The sequence below is a fragment of the Lissotriton helveticus genome, chromosome 2_1 (genome assembly GCF_964261635.1).
Source record: "Lissotriton helveticus chromosome 2_1, aLisHel1.1, whole genome shotgun sequence".
Lineage (NCBI taxonomy): Eukaryota > Metazoa > Chordata > Amphibia > Caudata > Salamandridae > Lissotriton > Lissotriton helveticus.
Genome location: NC_136059.1, coordinates 869,708,654 through 869,722,142, shown reverse-complemented (window position 1 = coordinate 869,722,142; position 13,489 = coordinate 869,708,654). Strand labels below are relative to the sequence as shown.

General features: G+C 44.3%; 1 protein-coding gene across 1 annotated transcript in view; it reads left to right on the top strand.

The window, feature by feature from the left end:
• Nucleotides 1-13,489, top strand: part of ALDH7A1 (aldehyde dehydrogenase 7 family member A1) — a 274,735-nt gene that overhangs the window by 214,332 nt on the left and 46,914 nt on the right. The window contains exons 15-16 of the mRNA XM_078675592.1: nt 5,715-5,812; nt 5,970-6,043. Coding sequence (XP_078531718.1) covers nt 5,715-5,812; nt 5,970-6,043 — 172 coding nt within the window. The remainder of the gene's footprint in view (nt 1-5,714; nt 5,813-5,969; nt 6,044-13,489) is intronic.

Genomic DNA, 13,489 nt, shown 5'->3' with positions numbered 1-13,489 from the left:
AGTTCATACAAACGCAACACTTCAGAATGACAATGTTACAAGAAGTGTTCCTGTTCCTAAGAAGGGGAGACAGTATGTCCACATTAAACCTAAAATATGCCTACTTTCACATACCAATGAACCAGCAACACAAGAAATACATCAGATTCCTTGTGGATTGAGCACATTACCAATTCAGAGTGCTACCCTTTGCGATAAAATCCCCACCAAGGGTGTTCACAAAATGACTGGAAGCACGCCTGAAGACCGGGTAAACGTGTATATCCATGTCCGGACGACTGGTTGGTGAAGACAAACTCAAAACAAAATTGCCACAGGAACATGCAAACGGTTAATAGCACCCTTCAAAATCTCGGTTTTGACATAGACCACAAAAAGTCATCTCCACTCCCGGAGAGGGTGAAGGTGCTTCTGGGGGCAACATTAGACTCAAGGACGAGAAAAGAACTGATAGGTAGTAGTGTTCTCTGTAAGGGAGAGAACCGCACATCAATAAGGACAACATGTCTATGACTGACAAAAATGAGCGTGAATAATTTTGTTGCTATAGTTACAGCGGGGTGCTGAAGCAGCTTCAAACACCTACTACCTAGAGGTGCTATCAGCACGTTATGAGAACATGCATGTCAATACAGCACACCCATTACTATATATACCAATCCAAAAACAATGTTGGACATATACTAAACACAGTCTAAAATCCAATATATTCCTAAGCATGTGTGGATAATCTAATCAGACAAATTATATGTACGAGCATTAAAGTAGTCCAAAAACTTCTTAAGTTGATAATTACTTGTCCTTTTATTAATTTCTTAAAGATTCCCAGCACACGATTTAGCCAACACGTGTTTCGTCTGTACTCCGACTTTTTCAAGGCAATATGGGAATAATGAAGCAGTATATTCCAATGTGGAACTGTCCAAGTAGTACGTTCAGTTGCGTTTTCCGAAGCCCAAATTGTTCATATGAAGTACCGATGGTCCAAAAGGAACAGCTGTAGTATGACAGCCGGTCCCAGGTCGGCTAATCGCTCCCTCTCCACTTTGTACTGGATGTATGACGTTAGAACGCATACATTGACAACGCGAACCTTTACAACGCGTTCGTAACAACGAAAGTTGTTACCACGCATTGCGCTGGGGGGCGCAAAATTTATTAATTTAATTTACTATTCCAACACCAGTCCCCGTGGATAGTAGGGAAGGTGTTGGGATAGTAAATTAAATCATTTACTATCCTTGAGCGCCCCCCAGTGCAATGCGTGGTAACAACTTTCGTTGTTACGCCCGCGTTGTAAAGGTATTCCGTGGTAATGCTTGCGTTCTAAACGCTGCATACCCTTTGTACTTAGACCCCTTGCGGCCTTTTTCTTAGTCGTTCACTACTGTACTCATGGAGCATTAGTGCACCCGGCTCCTCCCACCTTTGATTCCCAATCTGAAACACTTTGCTGCAACAAGCACCAACAACGCACCCTCCACTGCTTCCCCCTCCAGATAGCGCCCTTCCCCCTTTCGCCCGCCCAACTGCACTCCAACCCAAACGGCCTCAGAAGGATGAAAGGCCCCCTGCATGCGTCCACCCCACTCATGAAAGGTCTCTCCTGCAAGCACTCCCCCAAGCTCCTCCCGCGCACTGACGACCGCCACTCTCTACTGCCAGCCCCAAGCCGAAACGCAACCTAACCCACCCCGTGGGTACAGTGTGGGAGCGTGCTCAGTTATGCATAGGCATGTCGCATAGAGCCCTCAAGAAAGCATGGTGCTCTGCCCTGCTGCTTGCACAGGCCATGTGGGGTTGTTGCGCTCTGCCAAGGTACAGTAAATGGATGAATGTGTCTTCTTGTGTACACACTTTGAGCTATTGCGGATTCAGGCACGTATAGCGCTTAGCAGATGGGGAGTCGAGGCACATGCAGCCCGGTGCCCAGATGAGGTGACATGCACATGGGACGGTTTGCCTCACACCACAGTTCAGTTAAGTTGTGGGTCTGTGTTTTGCACCCCGTTCTTATGGTCTGGCAGTCTCCAGTTTAACCAGTACCGCTTCTCTTCATAAAGCACTACACCAAGTGAAGTGGGTGTTGAGTTATACTTTGGTATGTGATGATATGCTTTATTATATCCTGCCATGTGTATGTTATGTGTTGTCACGCGCTGCGCTGTATGCCATGGTGCACATCGTTCTGTGCTCTATGTTCTATGTTTTGCTTTGCTATTGGATACTATATGCGATCATATGTTTGTTATATATTAGTGTGTGCTATGCTTAGCTGCCCTGTGTTGGGTTGTTCTGCGCTACGCTGTTTGTTATGGTGTATATCATGCTGTCATCTGGTATAGTCTATGCCATTATTTGCTATGTTAATCTATATGTTATGAAATGTTTTGGTATATAGTATACTGTGCCAGGGACAAAATCATAAGCCAGTTGCGCTTACGAGGCATGAGGGCACAAGGTCATGAAGAGTGGTCGGGGCTTTGGGCTGAGATCTGACCCCCAACATCCCTCCCCCCAAAACAAAAGCTTTTGAAGCTACCACTAATGCCCTGGGGAGTATGTTAAAAAAAAAAAACTGAAACACAGCAGCTCCCACCCTCCAGATATGAGCTGGAAACCCACAACCCACACCTGCAGTGTGAGAGACAGCAGTGTGAGAGACATTTTATTTATGTTTTGGTTTTTGAAACATAAATAAAATGTGTTATTTTCAATGTCAATAGCTCAAACTCGTGTAAATACCCGACCTATTACATTGCAAATGCAATACGTCTCGCATTTGCAAGAGATTAAGCTATTGCCATTGTAAATGACAATTCCATTTATTGATCTGTTTTCAAAACCAACACATAAATAAAAATGTTGTCATTTACAATGCCAATAGCTCTAACTTTTGCAAAGGCGAGACTGTTGCATTGTAAATGCTTGTTCTTAGTTTGTAATTTGGTGGAACTAGCTGACTACTGGGACCGCGACAGCCAGTCACCGCATCCAATCCACACACGCCTCCACATTTGAGTGGCTCTGCACCAACGATGTGGCCTCTAACTCAAGATATTGTTTGAAACACTACACACTGTATACACTGTAGTGCTCAGCATGGAGGTGGTGTTTCCACCTGCTTTCAAATGATATTGCATTCTTATTCTGCCACCCCCGTGCATTCTCGCTGCTGCCTTTCATTTGGCATTGCTGGTGATCCCAAGTGGCTGTCCTAGATTATCCTGCCAAGGTCAAAATCCCCTGGGAGGAAAGGGGGTGACCGAGTAATCTCTGAGGCAGAGGTCTCCAACATTTCGTAAGCAACATTTACGTGTCATTCGAAATGGTGACCAACGTCCGAACCACAAAGAAACTTGTGAGCACAGATGTGTTGGTAAAATAAATTAAACATGCACTAGTACGCTAATGAACATAATGTACCACATTAGCACCCATAAAGGAGCAGGAATTTGTTTAGTGTATAGACCGGTTGTGCATTTGGGGGTTTCGTAGGAGATGGTGCGTAACACGCAAGGAAAGTAACATTTTGAAATCTTGTTAATGTTATTGCCTCTTTAAATCTCCATATTAGCAAACTTTTCTATTTTCCATAATGACCTAGGTATTACGCTTTGCAAGTTTCCAAAATACATCTTTTCCATACATTTCTATGCAAGGTTCCACAATTTCCTCAATGTGCAGACTTTGCAAATTCCATAATATCCCTAACGGGGGAAGTCCACAGGCAGGTGCCACTATTCCATGATCCAGAATTAGATTTTTAATTTTTTTACGCACCCCGTATCGAAGCAGTAAGGGGTGCAGAACTGTAAGATGCTTAATATTGATTTAGAATTTATGGACAAAATGCAGAGCTCAGCAGTTCAACAACTTATCTAAATCCAACCGGCAGGGTGAACCTCACTTTCACAGGCTAATTTTTGGTATGTTGTTATTTGCCATTATCTTTCTCAGGCCCGACAAACAGCCACTGCACACAGTGGCAGGAACTGCTTTGTGACAATCGAGGTGGACCATTTTATAGAAGTGATATGGTTCTAGCTCCGTCCATAGCAGAAGCCATTATTACAAGGTTCAAAAGAAAAATAGGCAGTGGGTATTAGAATGTTCAATTTATCCAGCTACAGCTTCATGTTTTCTCTCATAGCCGGCTGCATACAAGTTTGCATAATGCTGAAGCAATCACTTTGTATTTTTTCTTCTTAATTCTTAAATTCATTTTGTAATCATTCACAATGCCAACAGTATACATTCTCTTGGTGGTCCGTGTTTTTGAGGTGGTGATGGGGTCTTATTTGGATCATGGATTACTCTGCTTGATCTGCAAGCAGAGGAGAAGGGTTAGCAGGAGAGGGGCTTCTTTTCTAAGAATGAACTCGCCATTAAAATTCTTCAGAACCGAGGAACAAGTGTTGGGAAAATAGCGCCATTGAAGAAAACCAATCAAACTTATTCTCACGCTTCCTTTCAGAGAAAAATTATTGTCCAGTGCAACCGTGGCAAAAAAAAATAGAGGTGCAGATGATAAAGAGAGCAACATTTCAGGGTCTTATGAGCAATATGTTGCTACAAGCTATACATGGTGTACCACTGCTCTATGAGCTCTTTTTTTACAACCAGGATCTTCTAACCTCATTCCATTGCTCTCATGAGAGGTCTGATATTCCTATTGTAAAAGGTTTGATTGGACAGGTGTATTGAGTTTAAGCAGGAGAGGTAGCGTTACCCAATCTTCTGAGCTTCCCTGCCACATTCCATCCACCTTAGATGCCTGACCAGTTTTTAAGGCATGCCCCATACTTCTTTACACTCATCCATGTTTTTCAGGCGCAAATTAATGATCAAACTGAAGAGCAGAGGCCAAACCATGTGCTTGGACAGTCCAGGACAGGCCATTTATTAAACAGGCAGGCACTGGTTCAAAGCCTGGGGCCATTCCACTGTAGTCCATCTTTCTTGAGCGTGAGCTGTGTACCTCTGCTGCCTTGGTACGTTTAGGATATCAGATTTTTAAAGGGTGCATGACTGTCGAAGACCAATCATTTTTTTATCTAGAGCTTCTTTGTGCATTCCTCACCGTTTTGCAAAACAACCTGATCTTACATGCACCTCAGCCAAAGATCTCTACCATTTGATTTCCAATATCTATATCGCAACCTTATAACCTGTAGACCTGTCTCTAGTGCTCAGTCGATGTCAGTGGATACATTCTTGATACCCACCTCAGATCCACCCTTCTTCTCCTGTTTCTCATCTGTAAATGTCAAACAAGTAACTAACGTTCTGGAATAACACATTCATACAAAGCTGAGAGCGGATACTCGTGGTGCTGCTCTGTTGACAAATATGGCACCTAGTTTGTCCCTTACACTGAAATGGAAGTATTTACATGCTCTGCATATTGAGAGAGTTCCTTTTCCTTTTAGAGAGCACTTGTGAAGGTAATTCTTATTATTGGCCACTACATCCTATCTAAATGTTGTACAACACAAACGCATAAGCCTTAAGTACATAATGGGGAAGAAAAAGAATTAAATAAAAACATGTTACACATTTGTAAATTGAGTCTGGCTCTGTGCATGCAGGCTGAGACACTGAATCATAATAATTCAACAATGTATTTAATACATTGGAAGTTCTAAAAGTGTAAAATGTCTACAATGGAAATTAAAACTGAAATATATGTGGTGCTGTTGGTCTCTCTGTAGTCTGAAGAGGAGGTCTATGCTTGGAACAACGAGGTGAAACAAGGACTGTCCAGCAGCATCTTCACCAAGGATCTGGGCAGAATTTTCCGCTGGCTCGGGTATTGTTCAAATTCACTTTTATAATTTATTGTAATTGAACTGCATGCAAATTAAAAATCGATGTTTTCACGTTTACCTCCAACTAATAAAAAAAAAAAGGAAAATCACTGAAGAAAAAGTGGCTAGCAATGACTTCTGATTACACTTCCTTCTTAGGCCCAAAGGCTCCGACTGTGGTATCGTAAATGTCAACATTCCAACCAGTGGAGCGGAGATCGGGGGAGCCTTTGGTATGTATTAAGTGAATGTGTGCATTGAAACTAGATTGTAGCGTCACCGCAAGCTCTTCGTTTTTAATTCGGTTTAGATTTGTTTGCAGTTTGATGTTTGCTTTCATATCATGCCCTGTAGAGGCTGAAGGAAGCGAGGTCTTAAGACACCCTGCTTATTTGGGCAGGTTTTCGACCTTTCTGTTAACATGAACACCAAATGCCCTACTTATTGTCTGACTTGTGAGCAAACTGCAGTGGTGTTTTCAGCTGCTTCTACGTTTTCATTGCGCTTGATTGGTGGGTAGGCTCACATAGCTTCACAAAAAAGATGCCTTCTACAAACCTATTCAGTGTCAAACTCTATTTACATTTGTTGGTCTCGTCATAGTATAAAATTGTCCCTCTTGGAATAGGTGATTCTGAACACTGTTTTAGCCAGGGAAAAATAAGGTATTTATGGAAGAGTGTAAATACCACATCACCAAACAGCATGTCTACTCTGGTATTCACTTCTTTGTCAAGGATTACCGCATCACAGGAGAGGCACCTACTCATCCGAAATCCAGCTTTGGTGGCCCTCCTTTCCTTCCTAACCCTACATTGGAAGAAAACTACATATGGTCATAGATGGACTCACCTGTATTATAGCCGCAATCAACTTTAGATGAACTCTAGAATTTACCTCTAAATAAACCCATTTCTTTTATGGCCACCTTATTCATGTTGATACCAACCCTTTTCCATTAAAGATCAATATGAGGAGTCATGGGAACCTCAAGAGCCAGGAAAACAGGTCAAGTCTTTAAATAAGAGGTTGTTAGCCTAAAATCAAACACAACAACTATTATAGTGTAATATTTAATCTCCTCCTATTAGTATACAACATTGGTGTTGTTTCCTTCACTACCACAAAGTGCGTTGGAAATAAAGGTTATGATTTACATATTTTTAATGGAAAACATCCAATCAATTTAAACCGCGGTTACGCTCGAATTCGATATCTCTGGCATGGGCGGGTAGACAGCCCCTTGTTGCGTGAGAGATTCTTACGCTGACGTTTGAACAGGGAGGCATGGGTGTCCCAGATATCGAATTGTATTACAACTGCGCTCAGGCTCAATTTGGATACCGCTGGGTATACCTGACCCTTTTCATGGCACACACCGCCCCTGAGAGTGATCAGGTGGACCCGATACCATTACACATGGTGCTTTTTGGACCCCAAAACAGTCCTTAGCTGAGTTTAATACGTTAGGCTGCACAGTGTGGGCGTGGCAGGAGCTTGGACGCGGAGCGTGTTTAGAGACATTATTTGCCCCCTTGATACCACTCAACGGACACCCAGAGTTGCCCTTTACTGCGGAGACAGGTGTGTGCCAAAGACTGCGGAAGCTCCAGCTCCACACGATGGGGCGGGCGTTCCCTGATGGTGTGTTCGTCTCCATGGACAATGTGCTTGGGGACGACTACTCCAGGATGCTGGACAGGCTGACATACTATCAGCTAAGAGTAGTACTGCGTGCACTTTTTGTCTCCTTCCCAGTGGCGCCACCAACGTTCCAGGTGCTGGAGGATTTTCTGGTGAATCCTTCGCCATGGAAACTTACTACCCGCTCGTATTCTGGAATGCAGCGCGCGTCGCCAATATGTTTCCCCCCCTGCGCAGCGCTAATGGGAGAAGATCCTGGGAGGTCCCTTGGAGGAGGGCACGTGGGCTTATTGCTGCATGCAGATCAAGGAGATGTCACCTTATTATAGATTGCGACGTATCCATTTCAAGTTTATTCATAGGCTGTACAGGACCCATGTGTGGCTGAATAGAGCTAGATTAAGTGAGGATGCGCAATGTGTGCACTGCTGAGCACCGTAGGCCTCGTGTCTGCACCCGGCCTGGGAGTGCCCGGAGGTGGCAAGATATTGGGAATGCATTTTTGATGTGTTGGAATCGATGACTGATTGCGGACTGGAGCGCTCCCCTTCTAGGGTATGTGCGCAGTGTGTCTGGAGCACAGGAAATTGGTGACTATGCTACTATTTTTGGCAAAGCGGAGGGTAGCAATTTGTTGGGGCCATAGGCGCAGCCCGATAATGATTGCATGGCTCAGGGATGCAGCGTTCTGCCAAAACCAGTTATCCGATTACTGGGAACTAATGCCCGCACAGTCGCGTCAGCAGAACATATGGGCACCACTGCAAAGCTATCTCAATTCTCAGCCTCTTGACCGGAGGGAGACCACCTCAGAGGAGGTACAGGCAATGTGAACTGACCATGTGAACCATTTGTATGGGCGCCGAGCATGCCGTAATGGCTGACACAAATTGTCCCGTAAGGGCCACAGAGTAGTCCTCCCCCCCAGTCCTCCATCTTCTCGCCCCACCTCTTCTCTTTCTTCTGTCTCTTTCTCTCTTTTCTAAGCAGTTTGTACGGCACCGTGGAATCCCTCCAGGGAAGACTGTTGCTACAAAAGATAGCGGGACATTAAATGCTAATTAGACATCCGTCAGTTATAATGTTTGAGACTAATGACCACTTCTTGATACTCCCGCCTAATTTTGCCTGAAAACATCAGAATGTTAGCAATATGTCTTGCTGTTTTTTGTTGTTTGTGAAATCTAATAAAAAGAAAATTTAAATAAATACTTGGTACAAAGTACATCTGTTCACGTCCTTTTGGCACGCACATTTGCATACTTTGTACCAATTGCCTTTATTTCAACCATTGTCTTCAGCATCGCACATTATTGCCCATTCCAAAATATGTATAACCGCTTTGCCACTTTCTTTGAATTCCAGTGTCTGTATTCACTGGGCACCTGTAGCTTTGAAAACATAAATGATTTGATCTTGAACCCCCATTTGTATTCATAAATACTGGAGTTTATGCTCAGCCTACATTCTTGTACCCTAAATACTTTTTAACTGAGAAAGAGACTTCATTTCTAATCCAAAATAATTGCCTATTAAAAGTCATCATTTTCTTTTTTTGCCTTTTTACACACATTCCCAGATGTATATATAATGACCAGCATGTTTTTGCAACCAGGGTGTGCCCTTCTTTTTTTTTTTTTTTAATAAAGTATTTTTCATTATTTTCCATGAACAAAATTCGGAACAGGTTTTTGAAACATGGTAAAACAGTAACTATAAGAAGTCATACGTGTGTGTGTGTGGGGGGGGGTGGGTCTTTGATGTTTCATTTACAAGCAATATCCCGCTGGCCACCGGAATTCAATTCTGACCAGAGTCTTGGTGCCTGTATTAACTTCCCAGTCCTCAGTTATGCCCAGAATCATCGTCTTGTGGTCGAGGGGCACTGGGTGGACAACTACCTGTACTCTGTCATCCTGAGACATGTCCATATCACATGCAGAAAGATGCCCTACTCGTTTGTGCATGTAGGTCAATTTAGCAAGAGCACCCTCCCCATCAGCCACAGTTTGGTCGCGTAATAATACATTCTGTTGAAGTATTTGAAATGTATTAATCACTAATTGGCTGAAATGGCCAAACAACACAAGGCCATTTTTGCTTTTACCCCAGGTTTGCCCTTTTCACTGAACATATTGTAAAGCTATTTTAATAAATGCTCTCAAAAGGTTTTATTATACGATGTTGTTACTTGAACTTCTGTTTTGATGCTGAAGTGCAGACATCCACACCAAAAAAAATCACGAAATGCACAGCACAATTTTTGGAGTCTTCCTCCACCGATGGCTTTGACGAAATTTAGGTCTTATTTCGAAGAATGACTGAAGTGGGTGTTATGGAAAAGTGAAAAGTGTCCCCTCCAGTTCTGCCCTAGGTGCAACACCAAGTACATATGGTCAGTTCAACATGGTGTATGCAACACTCTGCTTGTTCCTTAACCATGGTGAAGCCAATTCTGCCTTCCATTCCGTCGTAAATAGCCCCTCTAATATCTAAGATTGAGACGTAGGGTACATCTTAAGGTTATCCAAAACAGTTCTGCTCGCACCGGGCAAAAAAAGCAAAGACACAAGCTCCTGACAGGCCTCCAAGGACGAATAAGGAATGGTCAAGCTTCCAACTCAAAAATAGTCTGGGCTAAAGACCGGGTTTACACCTGTTCTGCACTTAAAGGCCAGGCACCACCAACCTGCTGTCAGAAATGCACACAGGCGTAGTCAGGGCATCACTTCTGAAGTAGTCTGCCATCAAACCTTCAGCCTACCCCAAAAAGGCACTGACCATTTGTTCTGACTCCACCAGCAGGTTTCGCTGGATCCCGAGAGTTTCTGTTAACACCCACCAAGCTTTCGCCAAAGGGTGTGAATCCAAACCATCTTGACCTTGAGGCTTTGACCCTCAACCTTTGAAGGTGAAGTCGACTCAAAGTTTTGCCAAAAGTGTGTTCAACGTCAGCATCTGACACACCACTAAAAGCTTTATCATTGGGAAATTGCCAGACATCCTTGACTCCAAACAAAATACTTTGTTTAGCCACCCTTCCACCAGGAAGATCCTCACAAAGCTGTTGCAGCTGAGCTTCTGCACACACCCTTAGGCATCTCAACGAGCAACAACTTTACTTTCGAGGAAGAGTCAATGTAAAAACACTCACAACTCCATCACTTAAAAAGAAGCACAGTTCCACCACCACCGTTCCCTAATCCAAGGCAATCTCCTCCGCCAATGCCAACCCCTTGTCCTTAAACGCCTGCACCACCACAGTCTCTGGAGTCCTTTCAGGAATTTGTCCACACTTATTCTGACCCAGGAAGTCCTTTCCATCCTCAGGACCTCTATCATGAGCCCTCCCTGCTCCGAGACGGACCCATGCATGGTAGGATTATAGGGTTGACACAACCAAGGACCCAGATTTAGACCATTACTCTTCCAAATCCTCTCTGCTTGATCACTCAACGCGTTACAACACAGTTAGTCGCTTGGTTGATTAATATCATGTGGACAAGCACATGGTGCAAGATGAAAATGATTTCTCCTAGCAACTCTTTCAGAAACTGAGAGGTCTGTCCTCATGTTAAAGAATATGTTCAAGACTGGCCTCATAACATTAAGAAGGCAGTAAAGGCAAAAGTAGTAGTCCCCAGCGTGGAGAAGCAGTGTAAACCATTCCCTACAGACACTTTTCATCCGGGCCGGGTTCCACCTGATTCACTTGTGGTGCACACAGCACTTAAATGTAGCTTCGCACAAGCCACAGATGACGCACTTTTGTCTGATCGGGAAAGCATGCTACTGACAAGCGTATGACGGTGGGGGCTGCCATTCACTGGCACATTGCTGATTTCATGGGCCTCTTTTCCTGCTACACTAGACATGGTTTGGAGGAAATCGAAGAGCCCCTAAAGCACCTCAAAGAAGCCTGAAGTAAAAACGTTAATGGTAGCTGGTTGTTGAAGGGAAGATAATTTCTGTCGCTAAGATCCCCTGTGCTCTAGACACAACAGACACTGCTTCCCAAGGCATCAACACTAGCATCCTCTTATAGCACCGCGCATGGTTCTGCATCTCTGGATTCATAACTGAGGTGTAATCGCAGCTTCTGAATATACCATTCAGTGGAGAACATCTTTTGCGCCTCCAGGTTGATCATATTCTTAAAAAGATTAAAAGAACACCAGCATTGCAAAGTCTGTGGGTGTCTTGCAGTCCTCTACTCTTGAGATCCACCTTTGGGAAGCAGCAGCCCAGAGGCAAACTAAAAACTCCAGTGTTCGTTCGGGGATAGGCATCCAGAGCAGTCCTTTCAAAATTCCCAGGCCACCAAAAGTTACAGCTGAGGGGAATAGGAACAACGATCGAGGCTGGGTGTGAGGCAGCTCCAGTTGGGGGCACCTCCATCTTCAATTGAATAATCGATCTGTTCCCTCTCTCACACAATCACCCTCACAGGATACCTGTCAGGGGAAGACCAAAGTATTTCCAATCAGAGGAAAATTTCAGTGAGATTGGTGAGTGGTGTTGGTAGTAAGGCAATGCTACTGCCTTAAGTTACACACACTAAGTTCCCAAATACCCCACCTTGTCTTCACATTCTCAGCCCAGACCATCACTGGCTACAAGAGGTACAAGTGCTCCTTGCCAAAAGTGCCATCAAACTAATGCCTCCACACCAGGTAAAACAAGGAGTGTAGTTCCTCTACTTTCTAATCTCCAAAAAGGACAGGGCACTGAGGCAGAATCTTAAACTCTGGCCACTCAACCACTACACCCTGCTGGACGTCATTCCTCTGCTGTGACCAGGGGAGCTATATGATTGAATTGGATCTAAAAAGCTCCTACTTCCTCATACCCATCCGTCCAGCCCACCACAGACACCCATGCTCTGTGGTAAGTGGACAATGCTCCCAGGTCATATTTCTACCCTTCGGGGTCACTGTGGCTCCAAAGGTATTCACAAAGTGTTTAGCGGTGGTGCGTCTGTAGGAATGGCATTCGCGTCTTTCCTTACCTAAACGACAGGCTTGTCAAGAGTGGCAGCAAACAATGCCTAGCACATGCTCAGTTGGGGTGTCCTCACTGCATAGGCAAGGGTTCTTCATCAAGGGTATAAAAAACACCTCCAGCCTGAACAAATACAGCTCATCCTGAACGCTCTCAATGGAAAGCATACCCCAATAAACAGAGGGTGATGCCATTCCAAAAGCTGCTCTTTCATTTTCAGATAAACATTTGAGCATGATGGCTTCATACATTGTGATAGTGCTGCATGCCAGACTGAACAGGCGCCTGCTTCAGGAGTGCCTCACATACAATAGTCACTAGGAGGGTCATTGCAAGGATTTAGTGTTGGTAAAGGCCAACTACAAGCATACTCTACTGTGCTGGAACAGCGGTTGCTCTGCAGTTCTTTGCTCTACCCTCTTTCGCAGGTGACCCATTACCACTGATGCCTTTTCAAGGGCACTTGGGCCACACTATGCCAGGGGTGTCACTTCAACTAACTGGAACTTTTGGCCATCTGTCTAGCATCCACAGCTTTCCTGAAACTCATTTGGGGCAAAACGGTCCTCATAAAGACAGTCCTCATGACTGCTATGTGTTACACCCTGGCATGCATGAGAGCTAGCATGCTTCCTGCACTAGCTTTCCGGCAGCCTCACTGGGATTTTGCTTGTTTAGCTTATTTTTCGCCACTTAGCCTAGTGACTGTTAACTGTATTATTTACCTATCTGTGACCACTTACATTTGCTTACTACTGTCTCTCTATTTTGTACCCCTGTGCTAGCCACTTATTTGTACTCTTACCCAATAACATTATCTCTGAAAGTACCTTTTATTCACTATTACATTGTATCTTTGTTCCTCTGTTGTACCATATGCCACATTCCTGCTGGTTTCTTCCTGCCGCCCTGCTGAGCACCTCAGCTCTCCTCCCAACCTACTTAATGGAGGCTGCAGCGCGGCTCACAGCGGGTGCACTGCCCTGCTTCAATGGTGTACCAAAGGCAAGCCCTTCTGCGCCTGGACCACTCCC